At 41.3% G+C, this 25815-nt stretch overlaps 1 protein-coding gene across 4 annotated transcripts in view; it reads left to right on the top strand.

The window, feature by feature from the left end:
• Positions 1-25815, top strand: part of htr5ab (5-hydroxytryptamine (serotonin) receptor 5A, genome duplicate b) — a 31991-nt gene that overhangs the window by 1976 nt on the left and 4200 nt on the right. The window contains exons 1-3 of one of the 4 annotated variants that reach the window (XM_034149400.1): positions 15475-15492; positions 15565-15613; positions 23417-24178. In XM_034149400.1, coding sequence (XP_034005291.1) covers positions 23471-24178 — 708 coding nt within the window. In that variant the 5' untranslated portion in view covers positions 15475-15492; positions 15565-15613; positions 23417-23470. Of the gene's footprint in view, positions 1-15474; positions 15614-16533; positions 16695-23416; positions 24179-25815 lie in introns of those variants that run through there. The other 3 variants (XM_034149392.1, XM_034149417.1, XM_034149409.1) reach the window with 3 other exon arrangements.

Here is a 25815-nt window from a genome sequence, read left to right as displayed (position 1 = left end):
AAGTTTTATGCTGCTTTATTAAAAAACACCTCACATAAAACAAAGATGGTTCCTTCCACTTTTCATTATTTCTGGTAACAGTTAAGATTTCTAACACATTTAGTTTTTATCCTTTTTAATAAGAAGTCAAACTTGTTAACCCTGTTATTCAATCCTCCAGACTGCGACTCTCTGAAAATGAAACAGTCACGCAATGAAATAATCCTTTATTCCAAATATTTCTTCATTGAGTTTTAATGAAACAGTTGTGCAGAGGATGATGGATTGTGCTTCAGCGAGACTTCAAACATACCCAGATTTCACTGAAATCTGCTCAATCACACAGGCTGAATTCAATCAGAGCGTTAAAACGGGGTCACGAGGTCATGTTGATGCATTTAGTCACTACATCAAACCTCTCCTCGTATTGATTACTTCCATCAACTCTCTGTTTGTTGATTCCAAAAGGCTCTCGGACCACTTGGACAAAATGTCAGACGTAATTGATGCTCATCTGTGTCGCCGAGCATGCTTCCAGCTCATTTAGGACGACTCGGCTTCTTTTTCCTCACTCTCTCCCCTCTGCATAATTATATGAATTCAATTAAATGGGGAGTGCACATTTGCATATCTAGGTTATTTCTCTTATGGAGAGAAAAGGGTCTTTGGAGAGTATAGAAACAATTACAAGCCCGGCAGACAGTAAAACCCCCCCGGTTCTTTTTGTGCTTTAAGGGGGGATTCAGCCTCTGGAGGAAAAATGTGATAACACCACCGTCACATCCAGGAAGCGATTTAATGGACTCTGATATCTTTAAATGACTTTGAGCAGTTGTATTTATTATAATGGGACTATTTGTTTTGCCAGCGAAGGAGTAGTTAACATTTGATTGGACATGTTTGATCTGATACTAGTTGGTGAATCCGTCTGGGAGGAATCTCATTTTCTGTTTTTGGCAGATTCATTTTTCACTCCTGTATGGAAATAACACAACATGGTATAAAAACAGGCTATTTTAATCTCCTAAGATGATGCATTATGTTGTTTTGTGGCAGCAGAGGACTCTTTAAAGTAGAGACACTACATACTGATATACACCTGAACATCAGCAGGAGAGGACTCTTTAAAGTAGAGACACTACATACTGATGTACACCTGAACATCTGCAGGAGAGGACTCTTTAAAGTAGAGACACTACATACTGATATACACCTGAACATCAGCAGGAGAGGACTCTTTAAAGGAGAGACACTACATACTGATATACACCTGAACATCAGCAGGAGAGGACTCTTTAAAGTAGAGACACTGACTAGATACTGATATACAACTGCTAGCGCCTGATATCTTTAAATGACTTTGAGCAGTTGTATTTATTATAATGGGACTATTTGTTTTGCCAGGAAAGGAATAGTTAATATTTGATTGGACATGTTTGATCTGATACTAGTTGGTGAATCCGTCTGGGAGGAATCAAATGTTCTGTTTTTGGCAGATTCATTTTTCACTCCTGAACTGAAATAACACAACATGGTATAAAAACAGGCTATTTTAATCTCCTAAAATGATGCATTATGTTGTTTTACGGGGAGAATACTACAAAACGATAAGACTCCCCTGGAAGTTGTTTACAGCTGGAAGTTCAGAAAGTAATCTTGATTAAATTTACCACAAAAACATTTATTATATAACCCACAGAAGACCAATGCTGCTGCTGTGCACACTCCCAATGCATCCCTGTCTTTTTTTAATACAGTATTTTTCTAAAGCGAGGACGGTTGGCGCTTCTTGCTGCAACGTACAGTACAATTATTTCTTTTTCAATTTGTTCCAGAAAATGGTAAAAGTTGCACGTAATCATTCCCACAGGTGACATCTTCAAATGTCCTGCAAATGGTTCAAACCCCCCCAGATGTTTAATTTAATATAAGAAAAGAAAACCAGGAACACACGAAGCTTGAATAGAGCATAACGGTCAACTTAAACTCTTACAACAGATTGCTTTATGAAACCACTGAGCTCCACTCTCATGCCTACAGCAGCGACTGTATCTGAATGCACTTTTCCATCTAAATCAGTGTTTGCGAAAGCATAATTATTTCCTCGCATATGTACACACAACTAAATCACAGCGACCTGATTGGCAGTTAATCTGTGTGTGCACTAACCCGCGCTGTGTTGGCGTCGACCCTGAAAGCGAATCAGTTCTGCAAGTTATGAAACCCGGAGATAATAACGTTCTGCAGAGTTCCCGCTAAATGAGGCACTAAAATAAATTGCCAATGTGATCAAGGTTACAGACGTCCACTCACAACAGAAGGCACTTAGTGCAATCTGATGTGTTTCTGTAATAAACAGGCTGGGAAGAGGTTGCGTAATCAGGATACAGAAAATATAACTCTATTCCCTTACAGATACACAAACAAAGAGGTAATCACAATCTATTTCTAGCAGGATTACAATGTCAATACAAAACAGGAATTAATTTGCGTGAAAAACATGTCTTTTCTCTTGAAATGATATGCATTGCATTTGTTATTCAGGTAATTCAACAGTAACCAATCTTACTATATATTTCATATTTATTTGAACAGCTTTATAGATAAATAGATGGATAGATTTATTGATCCCAAATGGATGCCACAAGGCAATACATAAGAGAATTTAAGACACAAGAAATAAACAGTTATACACTTTTCCATGTTCTTGTTTGTCCAATATAACCGTTCTTGTATTGATTGATTGAGCAGGAAAAGCCTATGTTTTATTTATTGAACATTTCTGCAAGTCAAATGCATTTTAATTGAGGAGGAAATATGAATACAGCTGGAGGGTATTGGAGTCTATCTACGTGCTGAAAAATAAAGAGCACGTTCTGTTGTTTTCTATAGAAAGTGCTGCAAGCTTTGTGTGTTTCATTTCTACATAATGTCAGATCAAATGAGGACAAAGCCTGGGCTGGTGTGATGAAACTGGGCCAGGTGAGACGGAGAAAGAGGACAGACTCCTTCCTAAATTAGCCGTGGCTCTGCAGACGTCACTTAAATCCCACAAAGCACAGAGCTCAGATGCAGAGAAGAGGACGGTATATCCTCGTGCTTGGTGTCTGGCACAGGGATCAGTTTCACGTTTCTGAATCATTGTACCCCAAAGGTCCAGGGGTCTCTGATTGCACTGAATTACAGAGTAAAGGGCCCTTCATGCTGTTACACAAGAGCTCTCCACACACTGCCTGCTCTCTGTGGTGACGTGTGTGTGTGTCTGTGTGTGTGTGTGTGTGTGTGTGTGTGTGTGTGGTGTGTGTGTGTGTGTGTGTGTGTGGTGTGTGTGTGTGTGTGTGTGTGTGTGTGTGTGTGTGTGTGTGTGGTGTGTGTGTGTGTGTGTGTGTGTGTGTGTGTGTGTGTGTGTGTGTGTGTGTGTGTGTGTGTGTGTGTGTGTGTGTGTGTGTGTGTGTGTGTGTGTGTGTGTGTGTGTGTCTGATTGTCTGTGTCTGTGTGTGTGTGCGTGTGCGTGCGTCTGTCTGTGCCTGTGTGTGTGTTTGTGTCTGTGTGTGTCTGTGTGTGTGTGTGTGTGTGTCTGTGTGTGTGTGTGTGTGTCTGTGTGTGTGCGTGCGTGTGTGCGTGCGTGTGTGCGTGCGGTGTCAAAAGACAGCAGGCTGTGTCGATTCCCTGCAACCTTTCTGTTTTTAACTGAAGAGGAGGCGTCAGACAAAAGACAAGAAGACACTCTGAACATATAGGCTCACCTGCTGGATTAAAAACAGAACAAATGAACCAAAGGAAGTGAGATTCAAGCAGTAGGTGTAGAGATTCACACTTAAAGCCTAATCCTGCATTTAATGCCCGATTTAGAAATGAAACAGGAATCAGATTTTCACCTGTAAGGGAATACAGGTTCAGGTTCTTTATTTGCACCCGTAGGTAGATTTAGTTTGCAGATAAAAAGACATCCTGACATTCAAAATTCATAATTAAATAAATAGGCATGTGTGTGACGCTCCTATGACACAGTTTTGTATCCTGATGATCTCATTGCTCCCCAACCCATAGACCTTTAATGCTGCAGGAGACAATATCAAATGAGTTATTGTTATTCTAAAACACACTTCTTTGTGCTAATGTTATTTTAAATATGAAGTGTTACCTTGGCCGGTCCCTAGGAGCGGTAGATGAACGGCAAATCTCAGAGTTTTCTCGACACATGACCTTGAGTGCTTTGTTCATAATTTCCCTTCTTTTTTTAGGGCACTACCTCGGGCTATCCACCAAAAAAAGATAAGTCAGGGGATCACTCGAGGCGAAAGATGTGAAATTAGACAATCTCCAGTCAAAAACACTCCGACTGTTCATTAACTAGTTCAATTAAAAAACTCTGGTTGAAGAATAATTAAATGAAAATGATCAAATTAGCCTTTGTTTCATGTGTAAGCTACTCTTTTCAATTATTCAAAGGGTGGTAATTATTTAAGGAATTTAGTGACAGGAGTCTGGTTAACATCCAATTATAGCAGCATTTTTTAACATTTAATAAAATGGGAATAACTCCACTGCACTAACATGTGGAACAATGGTGGAGTTGAGGTGCTTAAGACCAACAAGCATTTAACCACTTGAATTAAAAGCCGTATTCACAAAGATGATGAACTCATCTGGAACAAGTGCATACTCCCAAGAGACGGGAAATTCATTATAGAATAAAGGACATGTGGATTCATATTTTGACAGACATCTATTATAACTTTAACTCGAATAAGACGCAATATATCATCTGCATTGTGTGTAAAAAGGACAGAAAAATACTTCTCTGACTGATATGTATGTACTACACATCCTTGGTTTGTCAAATATAAGAAATAAAGGAGAAAAGCTATTTTAATAATAATAATAATAATAATAATAATAATACATAAAGACAAGTTATTCGCTTAAAAAAGCACTTTAATATAAGATTCTCTGAGTCAGTTTGTTTACTTTCGTAAGATAGTGACATCACTGTGTAACACTCACACTCCTATTGGGACATCTCTAAGCGGTTAACCAATCAGGAGAGGACTCTTTAAAGTAGAGACACCACATACTGATATACACCTGAACATCAGCAGGTGAGGACTCTTTAAAGTAGAGACACTACATACTGATATACACCTGAACATCAGCAGGTGAGGACTCTTTAGAGTAGAGACACTACATATACACCTGAACATCAGCAGGAGAGGACTCTTTAAAGTAGAGACACTACATACTGATATACACCTGAACATCAGCAGGAGAGGACTCTTTAAAGTAGAGACTCTACATACTGATATACACCTGGACATCAGCAGGAGAGGACTCTTTAAAGTAGAGACTCTACATACTGATATACACCTGAACATCAGCAGGAGAGGACTCTTTAAAGTAGAGACACTACATACTGATATACACCTGAACATCATCAGGAGAGGACTCTTTAAAGTAGAGACAGTACATACTGATATACACCTGAACATCAGCAGGAGAGGACTCTTTAAAGTAGAGACGCTACATACTGATATACACCTGAACATCAGCAGGAGAGGACTCTTTAAAGTAGTGTCTCTACATACTGATATACACCTGAACATCAGCAGCATATGTCCTTTTGAAGTAAAGGAAGTGTTGTATACTGAGTGATCACACAGAGAAGCATTTACCTCTGCAACAATCTGACCATTCTCCTCTGAAAGGGGTATTTTCAGGAAAGAAAACAAGTAATTTACAGCAGCTTGACACTGTCCTCACATAACAAGCTGCAGAGGTATTTCCAGTCTTGGCAGGTTCACAGCACGGCACGGGGTCGGAGCAATTTATCACGATGATTGCGGCACAATGAGGACACCGCTGTCCCTCATGTTATCTACCAAACAAGCCTTCACAGAGGAAGGGAGGATTGTGTGTCAATAACACCTTAATGGGGGAAATAAAATGTCACTGCTGGTTACTTGGATATTCGGTCAATGAATCAGAGGTTCCTTTATTCTCATTATGCAACACAGGGGTGCACAACGAAATTCAGCTGATGCTAAATAAGAAAAATGTGATGTGACAGAAGCTGGAGTGTATTCCTGTAGACGGTGCTTTACTTAAATGCATCAAGATGAATGTTAACAGCAGCAAGAAAACAATGGAGGTTTCTCTATGACTAATATTTTTAACATCAGGGAACACCGTCCATAAATCATTTAAGTTTGAGCACCAAGTATGATTCATGTAATTGATGAACAAAAAGTTATTTGAAATCAATTGTGAGAGAAAATGTGCATAAAAGCCAAGGCAATCCATCCAATAATTGTCAGTACATTGTACTAAAACAAGATCACATTTTATCAGCTATAAGTGTGCAAATGACAAGCTGAGATTTAGACAGATGTTTGCATTTATAGGTCATGGGAGAAAGTGCTTAAGTGTATTCTTAATAGATAAACAGACATGCAGGGATGGTGGTAGAGGCGAGGAACAGTGACTTCTGGTATGATGGCGGAGTGAGCAGGATAGTTAACCAACTCTATTCAGATAACCCTACATAAGACATCTCCACACAAAAAAAAGTAAGATATGAGTGGGGTTAACAATAAAAAAAGCCACAAAAAAATCTACAAAAAGCGTGACATCTCCAAAGATAGCGAACACAAAGATAAGCTAACAAGGACATTAGCGCTACAGGATAATGCAGGAACGCTAGCTGTCGTGCTAGCAACTAATAGCAATGATATCAGAGAGCTCAAGCAGAAGCTACGACACCAGAAATCTACATTTGGAGAAGAACTGAAGAGAGATACAGATAGAAATTGAAAATCTCCGGCAATGTGTATACAGTAAGCTCACAGAAAATAACAAGAATCTGCTGACCCAGAAAATAAGCATTGGCACATTAGCGTTAGCATTAGCGTTAGCATTAGCGTTAGCATTAGGCGCTGTTGTGAATGTTGTACCAGACACGGCAGAAGCCAGACAGTCTGCATGCAAAGACTTTGGCATTTACTCTGTTTCTGGGGTCACACTGAGTCAACCTTGACATATATTTTGTTAACATTCAGTACAAGTTGTGAGCGTCGTTCATTTTGCAGGAAACTATACTCCTTGTGCACTCCCAGACCATCACAGAGGACATCCACTCATAGTTTATTGAATTCTCTTTTTTCTGCCTCTCCTGCAGCTTGTGTCAGCACATCACAGAATAAACCCTCGCCTGTCTGAACCTACAACTGCCTCTCCAGCTCCGACACACACTGACACTCTAATTAGGAGTGGGTGGTACAGCGCGCCGCAGAAAGCTATCATTAACCGTCAGGGACGCACGACAGCAGAGCTTAACATTATCAATACTGTCAGAGGAGTTTATGATTCAACATCAAAAAGGTATATATACTTTACCTTCTGAGACTGTCAGGTTATGCAGTGCCACTTAAGAAGTTGGTTGTTTAGATCAAATCCTGAAGAGAAAGTCAAAATGTCATTGTCACATTGTTCTGGAAGTAAACAAAGGGGAGTGATGGGAAGATGCCTTTGCAGACTGTTTACATGCACAACAACTATAACACACTACAGGAAAGAGAAACCCCTAAAAAGCACCCCTTTAACCCTCAGGAGTCGACCGTCACGCCGACAAATATTGAGAATTGAGAGATAGTTAGATATATTTCGAGTTTTGAAGATATAACTGATATCTTTGTTACGGAGAACTCTGAACGTGAGTCAGCTTGTTTTTTGACATGGAGGATGAGAAGACCGTTCATAAATAAAACGCCTCTGGATACACCTGCTATTTGTTCATAAAATGTGTATATAGGTTCATGCTACCTCAATCAAACTTTTACATTATCATAGTGACATCCCAGGTATATATTTCCAGCTTTCAAAATGTTTCGTTGTGGATGTTTGTGTTACCTATAGTACAAATAATATCACTTTCGAAATCGGTTTTTACGTTTTTTGGGCGATTTTGCGTCCAAAATGTTCACCTAGTATGTCAAAATGTAAAAAAGAACTATCAGTTTATATAGGTGAGGTTGTCTTAAAACGATAGAAACCAAACATTGACATTTTAAAAATGTCTTAATGGGAGTAAGACAAATCAAAAGTAGGCGAAAACGGCCAAATTAGCTCAGGACTCTAAGAGAGACTTTGGAGGATCATAGGGCGGACAGAGGGGCCCTAACGTGAAATCCCATGATCCGTATGCTTAACATACAATTACTGCAAGCCGGACACACAGCTGAATTTATGTGGCAGGTTTATCACCTAAAGTCCCAGATCCAAGACTACTAGATCAAATTCCCTGGTCATTTTTCAGGACATTAAACGTGAACTGTGTAGATGCTGACAGCGTTAAACTCTGGGAATAAAGGATGAGACCAGCCTGCCAGGACAAGGTCATGTGATTTACAGCAACGTCAAGAAGAACACATGGACAACAAACAGCTCATGCCTCAGAAAGAGAGGAACAGAGCAGAGTGTGATGTTTGCATTTACTGAGGTGATTAACTGCCAAACAGGACACAGTGTGATCTTTCCGGTGACACAGAGTTAAATGTTAAGCTTGATTAGTGCTTTTTTTAGTTCTTGACAAACAACTGCGTAATACGAGCCCTTTTTCATCTTAAGCTACTGAACTGATCAAGTCTGCAGACTTGCAAATGCAAGCATGTCATCCGTTTTAATAAGCAGCACTTTGCACGGACACTTTAAGTGGGTTGCATTAATGCCTTCACGGCTCAGTAATTAGCAAGACTCAATTTCACAGAGCAGGTTATTCAGCAGGGACAGCAACCGTGCATCAGGAGGGAGGAGAGACAACAGTGGGAGGAAGGAAAGGACACAAGAGGAGGAGATAGGGACGAAGGAGAGGACACAAGAGGAGGAGAAAGGGAGGAAGGGAAGGAGACATAGGGCAAAGCAAAAGTTTGTAAATTACACATTGGAAGGAGTGACGGAGGAAGAAAAGGAGATATAGGGAGGAAGGGAAGGACTCAAAGTAGGAGAGAGGGAGGAAGGGAAGGAGATGTTAGGAGGAAAGCAAGTATGGGGAGGAAGGAGGGGAGAAATAGGACATAAGAAAAGTAGTAAAGAGAGGAAGGAAAGGAGATATTGGGAGGAAAGAAAGGATACAAGGGTAAGAGATGGGGAGGAAGGAAAGGAGATGTTGGGAGGAAAGAAGGGACCCAAGTCTAGGGAGGAAGGAAAGGAGACATGGGGAAGAAGGAAAGGTCTTAAAGGTATAGAGAGGAAGGAAGGAAAGGAGACATTGGGAGGAAGGAAAGGAGATGTTAGGAGGAAGGAAAGGAGACAACATTGAGTAAAGGGGGAGGAGGAATTGCAGTGGGAGGCAGGGAAGACCACAGCAATCAATAGTTCCCCTTGAGTGGAGGATAATGTGATAAATGGAAAAGTGAGCCTATATGTGTGCAGCTGTATATCCAACCCAGTCTCACGGCATTTCGTGTTATTAGTCACGAAATTAATTTAATCTATTGATTCGTGTTCACCAACACGATTTTCACTTTGTTTTTGTGTCACACAGAACGATTTTAAATGCAATGTATTTCTATTGGTAGTATGTTTCGTGCCTGCAACACGTCTTTTTGTCCGGTCGGGTCTTGGAAGACCAGAAGCTGTGTGGTTCATAAAAACATGTTCTTACTCAATATCTTACCCTAAGCCTAACCCTATCCCTTTTATTTTAAATTGTATAATGTCTGAGTTTTTTTGCCGTCAGTGAGGAAAAGAAATGGCTCAGAGCCTCAGAATACTGACATCTGTATTTTATCTTTTTTTCCTTCTAATTTGTTATTATTTGGTGCAGGCACGAAACATACTACCAATATAAATACATTGCTTCTAAAATCGTTCTGTGTCAGAATACTGAAATCTGTATTTTTTTAAATGTCTTTTTCCTTCTAATTTGTTATTATTTACATTGCTTTTAAAATCGTTCTGTGTGACACGAAAAAAATGGCGAAATCGTGTTGGTGAACACGAATCAATAGATTAATTTCGTGACTATAACACGAAATGCCGTGAGACTGTTGGCATATCTCATGTTTAGTTATCACAGAACACTCATCCTACTTCAGCGGAGGTTTCAAACAAATCCTGTGCATTTAAAGGAAGTGAGTGATAATGATATAAACAGTCATTTTACCCATCAAGGTTACGGATTGAAGGAAGTGGAAGATGGGACGTTTATTGTGCAGCAGAAGCCGCTATAAAGCAGAGTGCATGCATAGTTTTAACAAGGACTTAATGCAGGCTGTGCTGCCAAGATGTTTCACTGACGGTAATGAACAAGGAGCTGGCTACAAACCTTTATTCTCATTCATCACTACTTATTAACGTGACTGAAGATGTGTCTGTGATGCTAAACAGCAGGTTTACAGTCAGGGCATTGCTCCGTGCTGTCGCTGTATAATATTAAAGGACAGTTGGATGTCAGTTACCTTCAAAGTCACTGGTAGACTGTGGGAAAAAAAGCTGCAGAAGTCTCCTCTTGGATTCCCATATGTTAGATTAAACATGAAGAGCTCTCCAGGGTGGCCCTATGTGCATGAAAATGTGATGGGTTGCCCTTTCAGAGGAAGAATTGTGATGCAGTGCAGTAATGTCTGTCCTTAAAATGAAGACGTGCCCTTTGCCCTTCCTGCAGAGAAAATGTGAAGACGTGCACATTAAAGCACCGTCTTATATCAGCTTATATCACAAGGCTTAGGCAGGTTGCTAACACGTGTCTGAGACGACTCAACGTCATCACACCCAACATTAGCCACCTTTAGCTTAGCGGTGGTGACGTGAAGTCATGTGACCGTGCTGTAGTTCCTTTATAGCCCAACATTAGCCTCCTTTAGCTTAGCGGTGGTGACGTGAAGTCATGTGACCGTGCTGTAGTTCCTTTATAGCCCAACATTAGCCACCTTTAGCGTAGCGGTGGTGACGTGAAGTCATGTGACCGTGCTGCAGTTCCTTTATAGCCCAACATTAGCCACCTTTAGCGTAGCGGTGGTGACGTGAAGTCATGTGACCGTGCTGTAGTTCCTTTATAGCCCAACATTAGCCACCTTTAGCTTAGCGGTGGTGACCTGAAGTCATGTGACCGTGCTGTAGTTCCTTTATAGCCCAACATTAGCCACCTTTAGCTTAGCGGTGGTAACGTGAAGTCATGTGACCGTGCTCTAGTTCCTTTATAGCCTAACGTTAGCTTTTTACTTCAGAAATCATAAAGTGGTGTCTGTCTGTACCTGTGTACTCTCATGTTCCGAATAACCCAGCTTCCCCCAAATGTCTTTTTGGTGTCTATCTACGCCGGGATCCTGAGTCGTGGCTGGTCCTGTTGCTGTGGTCCTGCCTGACTCTCATCATACTACTTCCCTGATGGCTCCCACAGGATTGTTGACATCCTCGTGGATTCATCTTCTTATTATAGACACATGCATTTCCAAACATTTGGTCTACCTATGTTGTAAATGTATTATCTCTTCGATTTACACACGGCATCTATTGCACGTCTGTCCGTCCTGGTAGAGGGATCCCTCCTCTGTTGCTCTCCCTGAGGTTTCTCCCATGTTCCCCTTTAAACTGTGGGGTTTTTCTCTGGAAGTGTTTCCTTGTACGATGTGAGGGTCTAAGGACAGAGGGTGTCGTATTGTCATACTGATATTCTGTACAAACTGTGAAGTCCACTGAGACAAATGTAACATTTGTGATATTGGGCTATATAAATAAACATTGATTGATTGTCGAGGGGGCCCTTTGCGATACTGACTAATAACAAATTATTACACAATTCTGATCCTAACCGCCACTGTTAAAAGTCTGACATTATAAAGTCAATCAGAATTCATTTTTAGATCATCCTCCCTCATCCTGGTCTTACATAGTCAGATGTCTATTGCTGGTAAAGATAAAAAACACATTAATAGGCAAGATAGATTTGTTTACAAAATGAAAACACATTAAATAAATCATTTATACATGGATGCTAAACAGTCACAGAGTGTTCTTTTCCTGTAAGCAGAGTGTTATTGCAGAGAGCAGCGGGTGCAGAATACTGTATGCTTATTTTATTAAATGAATAACCCTGGGAGATTTCCTCAGGACAAAGGAAGTGTCCTTATAGAAAGTCTAAATAAAGCTCCACCAGGTGAAACAAGGTGCACAGAGTCGCACTGAGGTTTGAAATATGCTACTTTGCTATAAAGATCATTAATCTGCAGGACATGAGAGGAAATGCCATGGGAGCAGAGGTGGAGGAAGTACTCAGATCTTGTGCTTGAGTAAAAGTACAAGTACTCAGATCTTGTACTTGAGTAAAAGTAGAAGTACTCACATCTTGTACTTGAGTAAAAGTAGAAGTACTCACATCTTGTACTTGAGTAAAAGTAGAAGTACTCACATCTTGTACTTGAGTAAAAGTAGAAGTACTCAGATCTTGATCTTGTACTTGAGTAAAAGTAGAAGTACTCAGATCATGTACTTGAGTAAAAGTAGAAGTACTCAGATCATGTACTTGAGTAAAAGTAGAAGTACTCAGATCTTGTACTTGAGTAAAAGTAGAAGTACTCAGATCTTGTACTTGAGTAAAAGTAGAAGTATTCAGATCTTGTACCAGAGTGTAGGAATACTCTGTTTCAGTAAAAGTCATGCATTAAAAATGTTCCTCAAGTGAAAGTAGAAAAGTATTCTCATCAAAATATAGTTAAAGTAGCGACAGTAAAAGTAGTCATTGTGCAGATTGGTCCATTTCAGAATAATATATATGATATGTTTTATAATGATTGATCATGAAAGTGTTCTCAAAGCTGGTAAAGGTGCAGCTAGTTTGAATGACTTTGTATACTGCAGGGTAGCTTGTGAATTTACTCCAGGTGGAACTAAAGTCTGATTTAACACTTGATTATATTTCACATCATTCATCCAGATCTGTAAAGTAACTAAAGGTATTAAATACATGTATTCTATATTCCCTGCAGTTATCCATGTAGTCTGAGACATTGTTTACAGCTTAAAAGGGGGTTAAATAAAATGTGTTGATTTTGTGTTAAAGGGCCCATGTCATGGCCATTTCCACTGATCATAATTACATTGTTGAGGTATACTAAAATAGATTTATACTGTGCAATTTTCCAAACTCACATTGGTTTCGCATACAGCATCTCTGTCAAGCATGTGTATTCAGCAGTATTCACTTTCTCCACTAAACGACTCGTTGGAGCTCTTGCCCCCCCCTCCCTGTGAGCCTAGTGTGCTCCGATTGGTCAGCTCGGCCACTCGTTCTGATTAGTCAACCACCAGAGAGGCTGCGCCCATGTCTAACAGTGCTTTTCCCGGCTGCTCTCAGGGTAACATCAGTCTTATCATGGCGTCGGCACAGCCGTATATTTTATATACATATATATTTTTAACTGTTGTTATAGAAGAGTGTGACGGCCCCAGGGCCTTTGTCTTACGATGGGGTGGAGCTGAAGAGGCTAATCAGCACGATCACGGACACCTCCGGACACTACGGCCCCAGTCTCTCTCCAAAGCGGCTGCAGGAAGACTAACTCTGCGATCCTCTCAACCACCTGTCTCTGCATTTATCACAATAAATGTGCCGTGGTTTTGTAAACTCGTGTATGTCTCCTTGTCTTTGTGGCCTACGAGCCGCTCATAACAAAGAGTAAGTTATTTTTACCCGTTATAAACTACTACTGTTTGATGAGAAATCAAATCATGGTTTGCTATATATGAATTCAGGGAAGAAAGGATAGGCCTACTAAGTATTTCCATTAAACTTTATTTTTAGAAATGTACAAAATGAACATAAATATACATATATACACGGTATATCATCCATTCCTCCTCCTCGCATCTTGCCTGCGCACAGTCGGTGCGGTGCCTTTTAGCACGACGCCTCAGTAGTAGTAGAAGTGCCTTTTAGCACGTCATGGATTGTCCGCCAGGATCTGGCTGGACGAAATCAAATGCAAATCACAAAATATTAGAGAAACTTAGTTGTTTTAGATTCGTTAGTAGTAGTTGTGTAATGAACAGCTTGCCTGCTAATATGCTAACCTAGCTTTGTTTACCTTGGTAGCTAACACGATATGAACGTTAGCTTGGAGGAAAGGCAACTATAATGCAGTGTAATAAAACTACTATGAACAAAAGCTAGTGGTTCATATTAGGCTAGCAATAACGTGTTTATAATTGCAATCGTATACGGGTATTCTGCTACCATACAATGTAACTTGCATGAATACATTGTTTTGCGCTAGCATACAGCTAGCCTCGTTAGCTACATGCAGTATATGTACGGTCACAATGTACGGTAAATCACAGTACAGTATACTGTATGAGTATTCCGTGTGTGTGAATGCAGACATTCTCCTGCTATGAGATACATGTATGCAAGGCCATCTGCTGATATTAGAGTTGATATATGGAAACTCTAGCAACTTAGTTAGCACAGTTAGCACTGTGTCAATGGCTTAGCAGTCCAACACAGTTTACACATTTAAACAGTCTTGTTTGATAAATACACAAATAACAATGCAAACTTACAGGTTGTATACCCAGATCTTCCCCTGCTCCAAACGGTCCAAACAAGCTGTGCATATCCGGCCTCAAACTGGGCAATGTTTTGGAAGCTTTCGTCTGTGAAATGCCGGTTCTTCGAACCTCTGGAGGAGGAACACGCCGCTGCTGGTGTGGCCATAGCTCTTCGGGATTGGTCCATTTCGTTCCGGGTACCGCATGACATCAGGCGGTACCCGGAAGAATCAAATGGGCAGTGACGTATCTCCAACGAGGCGTTTTGGGGAGGTATTTTCTGTGTTAGAGTTTTACTCGCTACAGGGTGTACTTTGAGGGTTTTGACTCTGCACACCGTTTACATGCATAAAAACCTTCATAACACACAAGGGGACGGGTAATAACCGGAAAAGCATGACATGGGAGCTTTAAAACCATACAGACCAGTCCAATTTGACCGGGAGAAACCAAAGTAAGGGGGGAGTAACGAACACCACAGAAGTACAGTACTTGAGTAAATGTACTTAGTTACTTTACACCACTGATGGTATCATTCATCATAAAGCAGCAGGTCTCGTGTCTCCTCGGGAAACCTGTGATCTCTGCAGAATAAAGACAGAGAGTTTCTCCCACGTAGAAAGTGCGCTGTTTATCATCTGAACCGGAATCTCCCCCCCCCCCCCCCTTTGCGATAAGTGCGTGGTTCATTCCAGCGGCTGTGTATCCTCAGTGCGAGGTGTGTTTGTGTTGTCCCTCCGCACACACTCGCACACACACACTCGCACACTCACACTCACACTCACACTCACACGCACACACACACACACACACACACACACACACACACACACACACACACACACCACACACACACACACACACACACACACACACACACACACACACACACGGAGTGGATTTCGATGGAGCGGTTAAGACCGAGAACGCATCATCTCATGGAGGACTGCTTTACGCCGAACTGTCGCTGAGGTAGGGTTCGTGAATCGCTGATTTCTAACAGATTTTGCGTGCATTAAAATCCCAAAATGTTTCTAAGTGCAGAGAGGAAGCCACATGGGACCACGTGAGCTCCGAGGGGAATATGTTTACGGTAAAGTTATTATTAATTAATTCTGCAGGAACTGTGTATTTCAATGAATTATGCACCTCTGAATTAATTCTCTCAATGAGTAAGAGTAGCTTGCTTTAAGTATTTTATATTTATTCAAAAGCATGTTCAACCCATCGAGAGATAAAGTGCTAAAGCTGCTGAATGCACAGGAGGATTACATTAAATTACAAGCCTCACACGCTCCTTTATTATGTTCATATGAGAAGACACATCCACATCCCTCTCCATGCTTCCACCTGCTACATTTCACAGCTTTAAAGCCTCGGGAAAATTGAAAATTGCATATCAAATGAGTTTATAACCGTGCCAGAATGAAGAGCTGTGCACAAAGAGAGTGTCTGCAGGTGAAATCACGAGGTTACTAGTATTTGTACACAAAGACAGGAAAGAATATAGCTGTCAAAGTACTTGTCAAAGTACAAAGTGTACTTCCCACCTGCAGCAGGCAGCCTTCAGTGATTCTGCTTTGTTTTTAGCCGGCTGATCGTATAGAAAGTGCCAAAAAGAAAGCATGCAGAGGAAGCAGAAACTAATCAAAATCGTCTAGTATGAATTGCAAATGACTATTCTTTGAGCAGATTTAATTTGCAGCAATGAGAACTTAATTTAAAATGCAAAAACATTCATCGTAGTTTCCATCAGTGCCATTCTTGCAAAGGAGGATTTATTTACGGACTTGCTAATTCCTTAATTATAATGAAATGTGTGTGGAAATACTTCCCTGCTGCAGCTCGGCAAACAATGTGTTTCTCTGTTATAACCTTATTAATCCTGCTTGTATTATAAAGTGAACGACCTTATCATTGTTAATGAGATGTTAATCACCCTGTGTGCCTGTTTAATTCCTCACAGTTAAGTAAAATACCCACAAGGCTCTGCAGCAGATATGCCAGTGTACCGTCTGACACTCAAGTCTCAGGACAGAGACTGACCTGAGCTGACACTCAGCATCTAAAGAAACGCTCTGAAACGCATCCAGTTGTTATGCTTTGACGTCAGAGAGCATGATTCCTGTCTGTCAGGGTGTCTCTTCACTCCTCTCTCATGCGTCTTTCTCAAAGTGAGTGACAGCCCCTGTTTAAGGGAGGGTACGGGGATGTTTGATTGCCTGTTTCCTACACAACGGTAGTCAAATTTCACGGCTATTAGGCTTGGTAATAGGCGCTGGGAGAAGAGGGAGCAGAGAGTGCTTGGCTGGACCCTTTGATTATAGAGGGCATGGTTTGTGATGCTGAGGGACAGTGTCACATGTCACATAAATACAGCGCTGACAGGGACATAACTCGTATAGTGATTACCTTTCGTAGCTTATCGATGAGATTGATAACGTGCAGATCACTTTGACAGATCACACTGGGTGTACTGTGTGTGTTAACAGTTTTTCAACACAACATCCTTCGAATTTTGAGGAGGTTCTGATTGATTGATTAATGCAGCCAAAAGTCCAGCAAGAATATCATCCTTTTCATTAGATCCTGCTTTTTAAGTCAAACTCAATCATACCCCTTTTTTACTGAAAAAGGGCCACTCACAACAACAACAACAACAACAACAGATTGGCAGATTTTTTGCCAATGTGGTTCATTCACTGTCTGATTATCACACAACCAACGTCCCCTGATGTATATATCCCCAAAAGTGAATGTTTTTTTAGTTTAAAGTTTCTCTGGTATTACATGTGCTGGTAGCATAGCCATCGAAGCTAATCTTACTTGTTGCATAATATTGTGGCATAAACTATTTTCTACTGGCATATTTTACCGGCCTATTTTTCAATATGATCTTACTTATGATAGTTTGACATGGCTATAATAAAAAAACAAGAGAACGTTATACCGCTGAAGCAGTGTGCTTGCAAAACGATGATAATAGCAAATGGGTGGTCATTAAACTAGGGTATAAACCCACAGTATGCCTGGTTAGTGTTGCCTGGATTTATATAAGTGTGTTTTTATATGATTGTGTAGTAACGTTCGAGTCAATTTGCAACACAAAAAACTGGTTTGAAATCAAGCACTGGCTCCGAACTGGCACTGGAAACTATTTTGTGGAAAAGAGTATCAGAGACAATTATTTCAACAAATGATATGCACTCATTATGGACACTTACACTGCACTCAGAGGCCTGGGGAAAAGAAAAGTCACCCAGATCGCTATACATATACATGTATATATATGCCACAAGGACTAGAATTATTACATGGTATTATATTCAAGATTGTGGGTAAACTGGTTCAAGAAACTGTGATTTATCAAAAATCCATGAAGGATTGTTAGAAGCACGAACAGCTAAAGCATGAGTTTTATTTATGTCTAAGTATGAAATTATAATTAATGATTATAATTACCATCTTATGAGGGTGTTAAATCAGGCACGTCTAAATATGCTTTCCAAAACACGAGGCATGAAATCATGATTGCCCCCAGTGATGCTGCTGTAAAATTATTCTTCTGTGAATCAGTTATCATAATGTTAGACAAACACTTCATAAGTTTGTAGTTGATTTAGTATCTCTACTTTAAAGAGTCCTCTCCTGCTGATGTTCAGGTGTATATCAGTATGTAGTGTCTCTACTTTAAAGAGTCCTCTCCTGCTGATGTTCAGGTGTATATCAGTATGTAGTGTCTCTACTTTAAAGAGTCCTCTCCTGCTGATGTTCAGGTGTATATCAGTATGTAGTGTCTCTACTTTAAAGAGTCCTTTCCTGCTGATGTCCAGGTGTATATCAGTATGTAGTGTCTCTACTTTAAAGAGTCCTCTCCTGCTGATGTTCAGGTGTATATCAGTATGTAGTGTCTCTACTTTAAAGAGTCCTCTCCTGCTGATGTTCAGGTGTATATCAGTATGTAGTGTCTCTACTTTAAAGAGTCCTCTCCTGCTGATGTTCAGGTGTATATCAGTATGTAGTGTCTCTACTGGGACATGTCTCCATGCTTTAATGTTCAAAAAGCTCTTTATTTTTCTCATACTGCCTGTGCTGCAGCACCTCTTTTCACCCTCTGTCTGAAACCAGAGCCCAGTCTGCTCTGATTGCTCAACCGCTTAAAGATGTCCCGCCCCTTAGCCTATCACGTACAATGTGTTCATTTTTTACTGTGCAGGTTGTAAATTGTACAGATTGATACCACACTTTACAACATGCAGCTGACAGACTCTAAATGTGTGTTTCTGCTCTGTCGGGCTGTAGTTTAGAACCTGCTGCTGTGAATGTATTGATTAAAGGTCCCATGTCATGGCCATTTCTACTGATCATAATTCCATTGTTGAGGTCTACTAGAATAGATTTATATTGTTCAATGTTCCAAACTCACATTGGTTTCTCATACAGCATCTCTGTATAGTATGTGTATTCACTCTCTGTCCTAAACGGCTTGTTGGAGCTCCTGCCCCCCCCTCCCTGTGAGCCCAGTGTGCTCTGATTGGTCGGGACGTTGCGAGGCTCGCTGCTCAGTGAGCTGGCTTACTGGTGTGGTTTCTGGGTCGGCGATGCAGCGAGAACAAGCGAAACTCATCCTGAGCACACACAAACACTCACAGCCGAAGTAAAAACAATAATGCCGCGTTTCCACTACACAGCCTCGCTCGGCCCCGCTCGGCCTCCTTTGGCCGCGCCCGGCCTCGTTAGGACCAGCTCACTTTGTGGCGCGTTTCCATTACAGTTTAGGAACCGGGTCAGTATCTATAGTAACAGTGTAGGCGGAGCGACGCTGCTTAAAACTGCCGTGACGTCATCTTCAATGCGACACAACAATGGAGATGTGAAAGCGATCGTTTGCTTGTTTTTTGCTGTGTGGTTTATTATCACAAGAAATAGACAAGAGTTGTTTCGAAAGAGGCGACGTATAGCAAGACGAGGTATAGAAGAAGCTGACGCGAGAGTTCGGGCAGTCCTCCTACGCCGCAGAGACTACAGGACGACTCGAATCACTACTAACTACAATGCTACTTGGTAAGCTAACGTTCGCTAACTAGCAATGTGTTTAGGCTCACGCTCCCTATACGACCAAAGTATTTCAAGTATTTAATTAATTGTAGCTACCACTTTTACGTATTAAAATATGTATGCTTTTGTTTGTGTATTTCAGAAGTTACCGACCGAGCTACCGAGTGGTGGAATGTGATTGTTCCATCTTTCACACACTCAGTGGGTGGAGAACTTCAGGATGCCTGAGGAAAACCTACGTGTAATACCTAAATATTCATTGTATTGTATTGAACATAAATACATCTTTTCTTTTTCACATACATGTGTTTGTCAAATTATTTAAACCAAAAAAATGTTATCAGAATTGACTATTTAGTAAATATTTGAATTTCAAGCACCAGTACTGCCCCCATAATAATAATCTAATAAATTAAGCAAATATCAAAGCAAACTATAAACATAAATACAAAAGTGTAAAACACAACAGAACTATATTCATAAATGCAAGTGTAAAAAATTGTTAACATGGATGGAGGCTAAAGTATCCACAGCATAAAATAATATGATTATGATGGTTTGTCTGAAAGACACAGCCTCAAGGTTCAAGGTTTTTTATTTTGTCATACGAACATAGCTAGTGTAGTTATGACAATGAACATCTTAGGTCACAGGCTCCTCCAACAGTGCAACACAATAACCCAGATCAACAGAAATATAGTGCAAGTAAATATTAAGCGCTGTGCACCGCTCTCTTTGTATAGGTGTTTTCTTTTGTTCTCTTCTCTTTGAAATATATAAGCAATGTGTTTGAGTCTAGCACAACGAGGGTATTACAATTGAGTAATTTTTCTACATGTATTTATCATGTATTCTTAATACCATTATGTAATGTTATGTTTTAGAGGAGGACCTCAAGCTAGCAAACTCAATTTCAAACAGTATGCAGAGTTGTCCTGCTAAAGAGTTAAAATGTATTATTTAACCAAGTATTTATTCTCTTATTTGCTTTAATTGCAACAGATGATAAAGGTTTCACTGTGATAAGTATTCTCTTAAATCCATAAACCCCTGTACAGTGCTTTGTGGACGATGGTGTTTATGATATTTCTGACTGCAGAGGGACGCCTAGATGATGCCATCTTTCTGTGCGATCGCTGGTGGGTGCAATTATTTATCAACAAGCAATAAGATAAGACATGGCATTGATTCTGCTGGGCCAGTTGCCGTTCCTGCAGGGCCAGATCGTCTCCTCCTCGGTTTGTGCTGTTGATGCAGAGGACGTTGTTCGGAACTGTTCCTCCTCGCTAGTCCCAATGTAATCATCTAGAACAGAAACATGACTTGTAAATTCCACAAACTACTGCAGCACAATACTATAAATAGCAACAACAACTATAGAAAAGACAAACTGAACGTAAACAATGGCACATATGGTGTTAGCAAACAATAGCTCTCGCTAATGCTATCTGCCTAGCTAGCCTTCGGGGCTCCATCGGGGTTGTCGAACATAAATGTAAGGATAAAATAGACTTATTTGTTAGAAGTGAGCTTTAAAACAGATAGGGACACAAAGCAGGGACACAAAGCTTTCAAGCAAATAACACAGCGTTAGCAAAAACGTACCATGCAGACTCCAGTAACGCCGTTGGAGAGTCCAGTGTCTGTGTAGAGACCTCCTGAAAGACTTTGATATTGCGAGTTGTCCCGTCGAGCACCCGCTGGACCTTATCATCTGCAATATAATGGACGTCGTCACTTCCTCGACCGACCATGGTGTGCTTTTCTTTGCCATTGTTGTAGCTCCTCCGTTAACAAAAATGCTGTTTGTAAAAATGGATTATCTCGCGCGCAGATTGTGACGATTCTCTCCGACCAATCAGCAGCCGAGAGCGTTGACGTCACAAACACAGCCCGGTTGTCTTTGGCCCTGGCCCCACGATTTTATGAGGCCAGAAAAACTGAGAATTAGGACCAGCCGGCCGGTACTAGGCCAAGTGGAAACGCAACCACAAACGGGCCGCTGACGTCACAGCCCTCTTAAACCGGGCTGCGCGCTGTAGTGGAAACGCGCCATAAGTGTGGCTTGATATTGAGTAAGAAAAAGGTTTATAAACGCTGTGAGAATGGGTCTGCGGAGAGCATTTCTCCACCATCCCAACTCGTCTATTACCAACCAGGGAGCTCTATGCAAGTCAATGGGGACTCCCTGTTAGTTGAAAATGTACGCTAAAGGTCCTGGTGTGTGAGGAGCTCCGCGGATTGGTCCATTTTGGTTCTGGGAACCGCATGACGTCATGTGGTTCCCGGAAGAAACAAATGGAAAAAGAGAAATGTCCAACGAGGCGTTCTGGGGCAGCATAGACAGGTCTTTTCTGTGTTAGAGTTTTACTCGCTACAGGGTGTACTTTGAGGGTTTGTGACTCTGCAGACCGTTTACATGCAGAACAACCTTCATAACACAAGGGGACGGGTAATAACCAGAAAAGCATGACATGGGCCCTTTAAGCTGGCATGACAAATCTTCCCTCTTGTGAATCTGAAACGCAGACAACCCTGTGTCTCTCCTATTTAAAATGAAAATAGATGCAGCTTCTTAAGACCCACAAGTCCACGATGTTGCACCGAGGAATCTCTGGATTCGAGAGTGAGATGTTTCCCGTATGACTGCACAACAAAGACTCCACTTAAAACCGTTCACTTTGCAACACAGGTCTGACTTTGATGCAAATCAAAGGACGGCAGTGGGTTGATGAAACTGAATATTTATGGTATTTTCCAGAGTACTTTGGAGCCTTTTTAGCGGCAGATGAAATTGCACTTGAAAGTTGTAGGTGGGTTGCTTGATGGCTGTTCGAAAACTCAAGAGCTTTTTACTATTGTGAGAAAATCACTTAAGTGCTCATCTTGTGAAATACACAGTGCATTTACACAGAAGTTAAAACTATTAGCAGTGCTGCATATTTAACCTTCAGCATATATCATTTAATCTAATCACTGATGCAAAAGAGAACATTGCACCCTTTGTTAACTTCACTAATCACTACATATCACTCGCGCTCCTATTGGCTAGCGCTCCAACACATTGTACGTGATAGGCTAAGTGGGCGGGACATCTCTAAACGGGTTGATCAATCACAACAGAGCCGGCCAGCTAACCAATCAGAGCAGACTGGGCTCTGGTTTCAGACAGAGGGTGAAAAGAGGTGCTTTTTGAACATTAAACAGACCTCAGTCTTTGGTAGTTATAAATTAAATTAGTTAGTGATTGGATACCTTAATTTATTATTGACAAAAGTATAAACATACCATTTTGAGACTATTCCATTGTTGCCTATAATTCATCTGTGTTTAAGAGTATATATTACAAAATTGGTAAAACGTATTGATGACATTTTTCTTTATTGTATGCTTTGCCTCTCTGTGAACTTCTAATCCAAATTTGCTGACATTTTGATCGTTATTTCTAGAGATACATGCGATAAAGGCCGTCTCAGTCCCCTTAAGAGAGGCCTACATTGTCACCATTTCTGGTTATCAATGAAAAAAATAATACATTTGCAGTAAAATATTCTTATACAACCATCCTCTTCAGAAATAAACATGTTAAAGTAATACAAATACAGGGGATTGTGCTTTGTCTCAACCTTAGTTCCCCCTAAAAAATTCACAATAAACCAAAACATTTCACAATAAATCACTCTATTTCCCCCATTCACAATATCTCTTATGAAAAGGCAATATTCAATATAGGCTCTACATACCTTCCTTCCTCAGTTCCTACATGTCACAAAATACAAATCTGAAAATTCACCTAATATATCCTCTTTAAAACACTTTCTCCCGCCTCTCTCTCCAGGATGCATCACCTCTCTGCTGCAGAAACTGTCTCTGAGTCCTCTGAGCAGCTACCATGGCGTACCCGAACACCAGCTCACTGACAGCCAACTCCAGTGGATCTCTGGGGGGTCACGACTACGGGGGAAACATCTACCGGCCTTTCTCTGTTTTCAGCGTGCTCACTCTCACGTTACTGGCCATGCTGGTGGTGGCCACGTTTGTGTGGAACCTGCTGGTGCTGGTGACCATCCTGAGGGTGAGGACTTTCCACCGCGTGCCGCACAACCTCGTAGCATCCATGGCTATCTCCGACGTCATGGTGGCCGCCTTAGTGATGCCGCTCAGCCTCGTCCATGAGCTCAACGGCCGGATGTGGAAACTGGGACGAGTTCTGTGTCAGGTTTGGATCTCCTTCGATGTTCTCTGCTGCACGGCCAGCATCTGGAACGTGACGGCCATCGCGCTGGACCGCTACTGGTCCATCACCCGGCACCTGGAGTACACTCTGAAGACGCGTAAAAAGATCTCCAACGTGATGATCGCGCTCACCTGGCTGCTGTCGTCCATCATCTCCCTGTCGCCTCTGTTCGGCTGGGGGGAGACCTACACGGAGGGGATGAAGTGCCAGGTGAGCCAGGAGCCGTCCTACACCATCTTCTCCACCTTCGGAGCCTTTTACCTGCCGCTCTGCGTGGTGCTGTTTGTTTACTGGAAGATCTACAAGGCCGCCAAGTTTCGCATCGGCACCCGCAAGACCAACACCATAACTCCCATGGCTGAGGTGATTATACTCATGACATGCCCAAAAATGACATCAATTATTATTGTGTGTTCACACCGGACATAAAACGATTTTTTCGGTTATGAACAAGTTTAATTTTATTGGTTGAAAGCAAATCAGTGCTGAATATCTCTGACTGTCATTGTTTAATTATAAGGCTGTGGGCAAAGGCACACAGATGTCATAGTTCGTAATATTTGTTCAGAAATGGCTGTTTTTAAAAGTATGTGTACAAACCACAGACAGTATGATATATTTATCCAAACTCCACCCAGAACACACGCATTTTAAACCTTTCTTGCAGACAGACTTGCCAAAGCATTCATTCCTCGTTCTTAATAATCAGTATGTAGTTATTTCGGCATCATTTTGATACGTGCATTACCATCAAATCACAGGCATATCTTCGCTGTGCATCCGGTGTGAATGCACCATTATAAATCATAATATCATTATCCTCCCCCTTGTCTAGGTATTAGGTAATACATGTAGATATCACTGCTCGAAATCAATCAGAGAGCTAGAACAAACTGTACGTGAGAAAGTTGGTAGAAAGCTCTTTGTCTGCACTGCAGTTTGAGTTGAGACTTTTTGCGCTGCAGCTTCAAAAACAATGTAAATATTTGAAGTCATGACTTTGAAGACCTTACAACCTTATATCTGAAACTGCCGTGCAGATGGTTTGACACGGATAGGGTGTAGCAGAGTAGATAAACCAGCGAGAACAACAGCAGTGAGTGTGCAGGAGGTGACACAGCTGAGATCAGCGAAGAGAGCGAGGAGACAGCCAGCCGGAGAAAGAATCGATGCAGGAGACATGGCCCACCAGGGGGGCTGGAAGTGTTGCCCAAGCGAAGAGGAGAAGCACAATGCTCCTGGCAAGTGCCCAGCATGAGATAGTGGGAGTGGAAAATGTGGGGGGAAAAAAGGCCATCGGGGGAGAAACTGTTTCTCTGAGTCAGTGAAAGAAGTCCTTACGAATAAAAAAAGCTCTGACCTGGGAGCAGTAAGTAAGCGATGTGGAGCATGGGACAGAATAAGAGCCCTGAAACCTTATTACACTAGGCTGCAGCATTGTAGTTTCAGCCAGGAAACATGGGTGCAAATACAGAGAAGACACCAAGTTCATGCAGAAAAGTGTGCAGAAAACAGGGCTTTAAATATCGGCTCATTTTGAACGCACCATCCACTTCTGCCCGGAAAACAAGAGAGCCACTACAATATACAGTACAGAGGCAATCACTGCATTCAGATGATTACTCAAGACTTTTCACAGACATAGTACATGCCTTACGCATCCCTCACACCCCTCACTAACATACACTTAGCATTCATGTGACACAGAGCGTCCCTGATGACTCCGAAAGAACTGCTCATGGCGAAGATGAGAACCATACATTCGACGTGGTTCGACGAAGCCCTCATCAGACGCAGAGATGTAAACACGTAGAAAGGACCAGCATTCATTATCCAGGAGGGATGGGAATGCAAAGAATATAAAACAGAGACCCAGGAGGAGGTGAAACACCAAGTGTGCATGAAGTGAGGGTAATTGACTGAGCAGAAACACACCTTGAGGACTAACGGGAACTAAGACTGTCCATACAGACCGGCAGTATAGATTTGCACTTAAAGTA

This window comes from Trematomus bernacchii, unplaced genomic scaffold (genome assembly GCF_902827165.1).
Source record: "Trematomus bernacchii unplaced genomic scaffold, fTreBer1.1, whole genome shotgun sequence".
In the NCBI taxonomy this organism is placed as follows: domain Eukaryota; kingdom Metazoa; phylum Chordata; class Actinopteri; order Perciformes; family Nototheniidae; genus Trematomus; species Trematomus bernacchii.
This window is presented reverse-complemented; position numbering and strand designations above follow the sequence as displayed.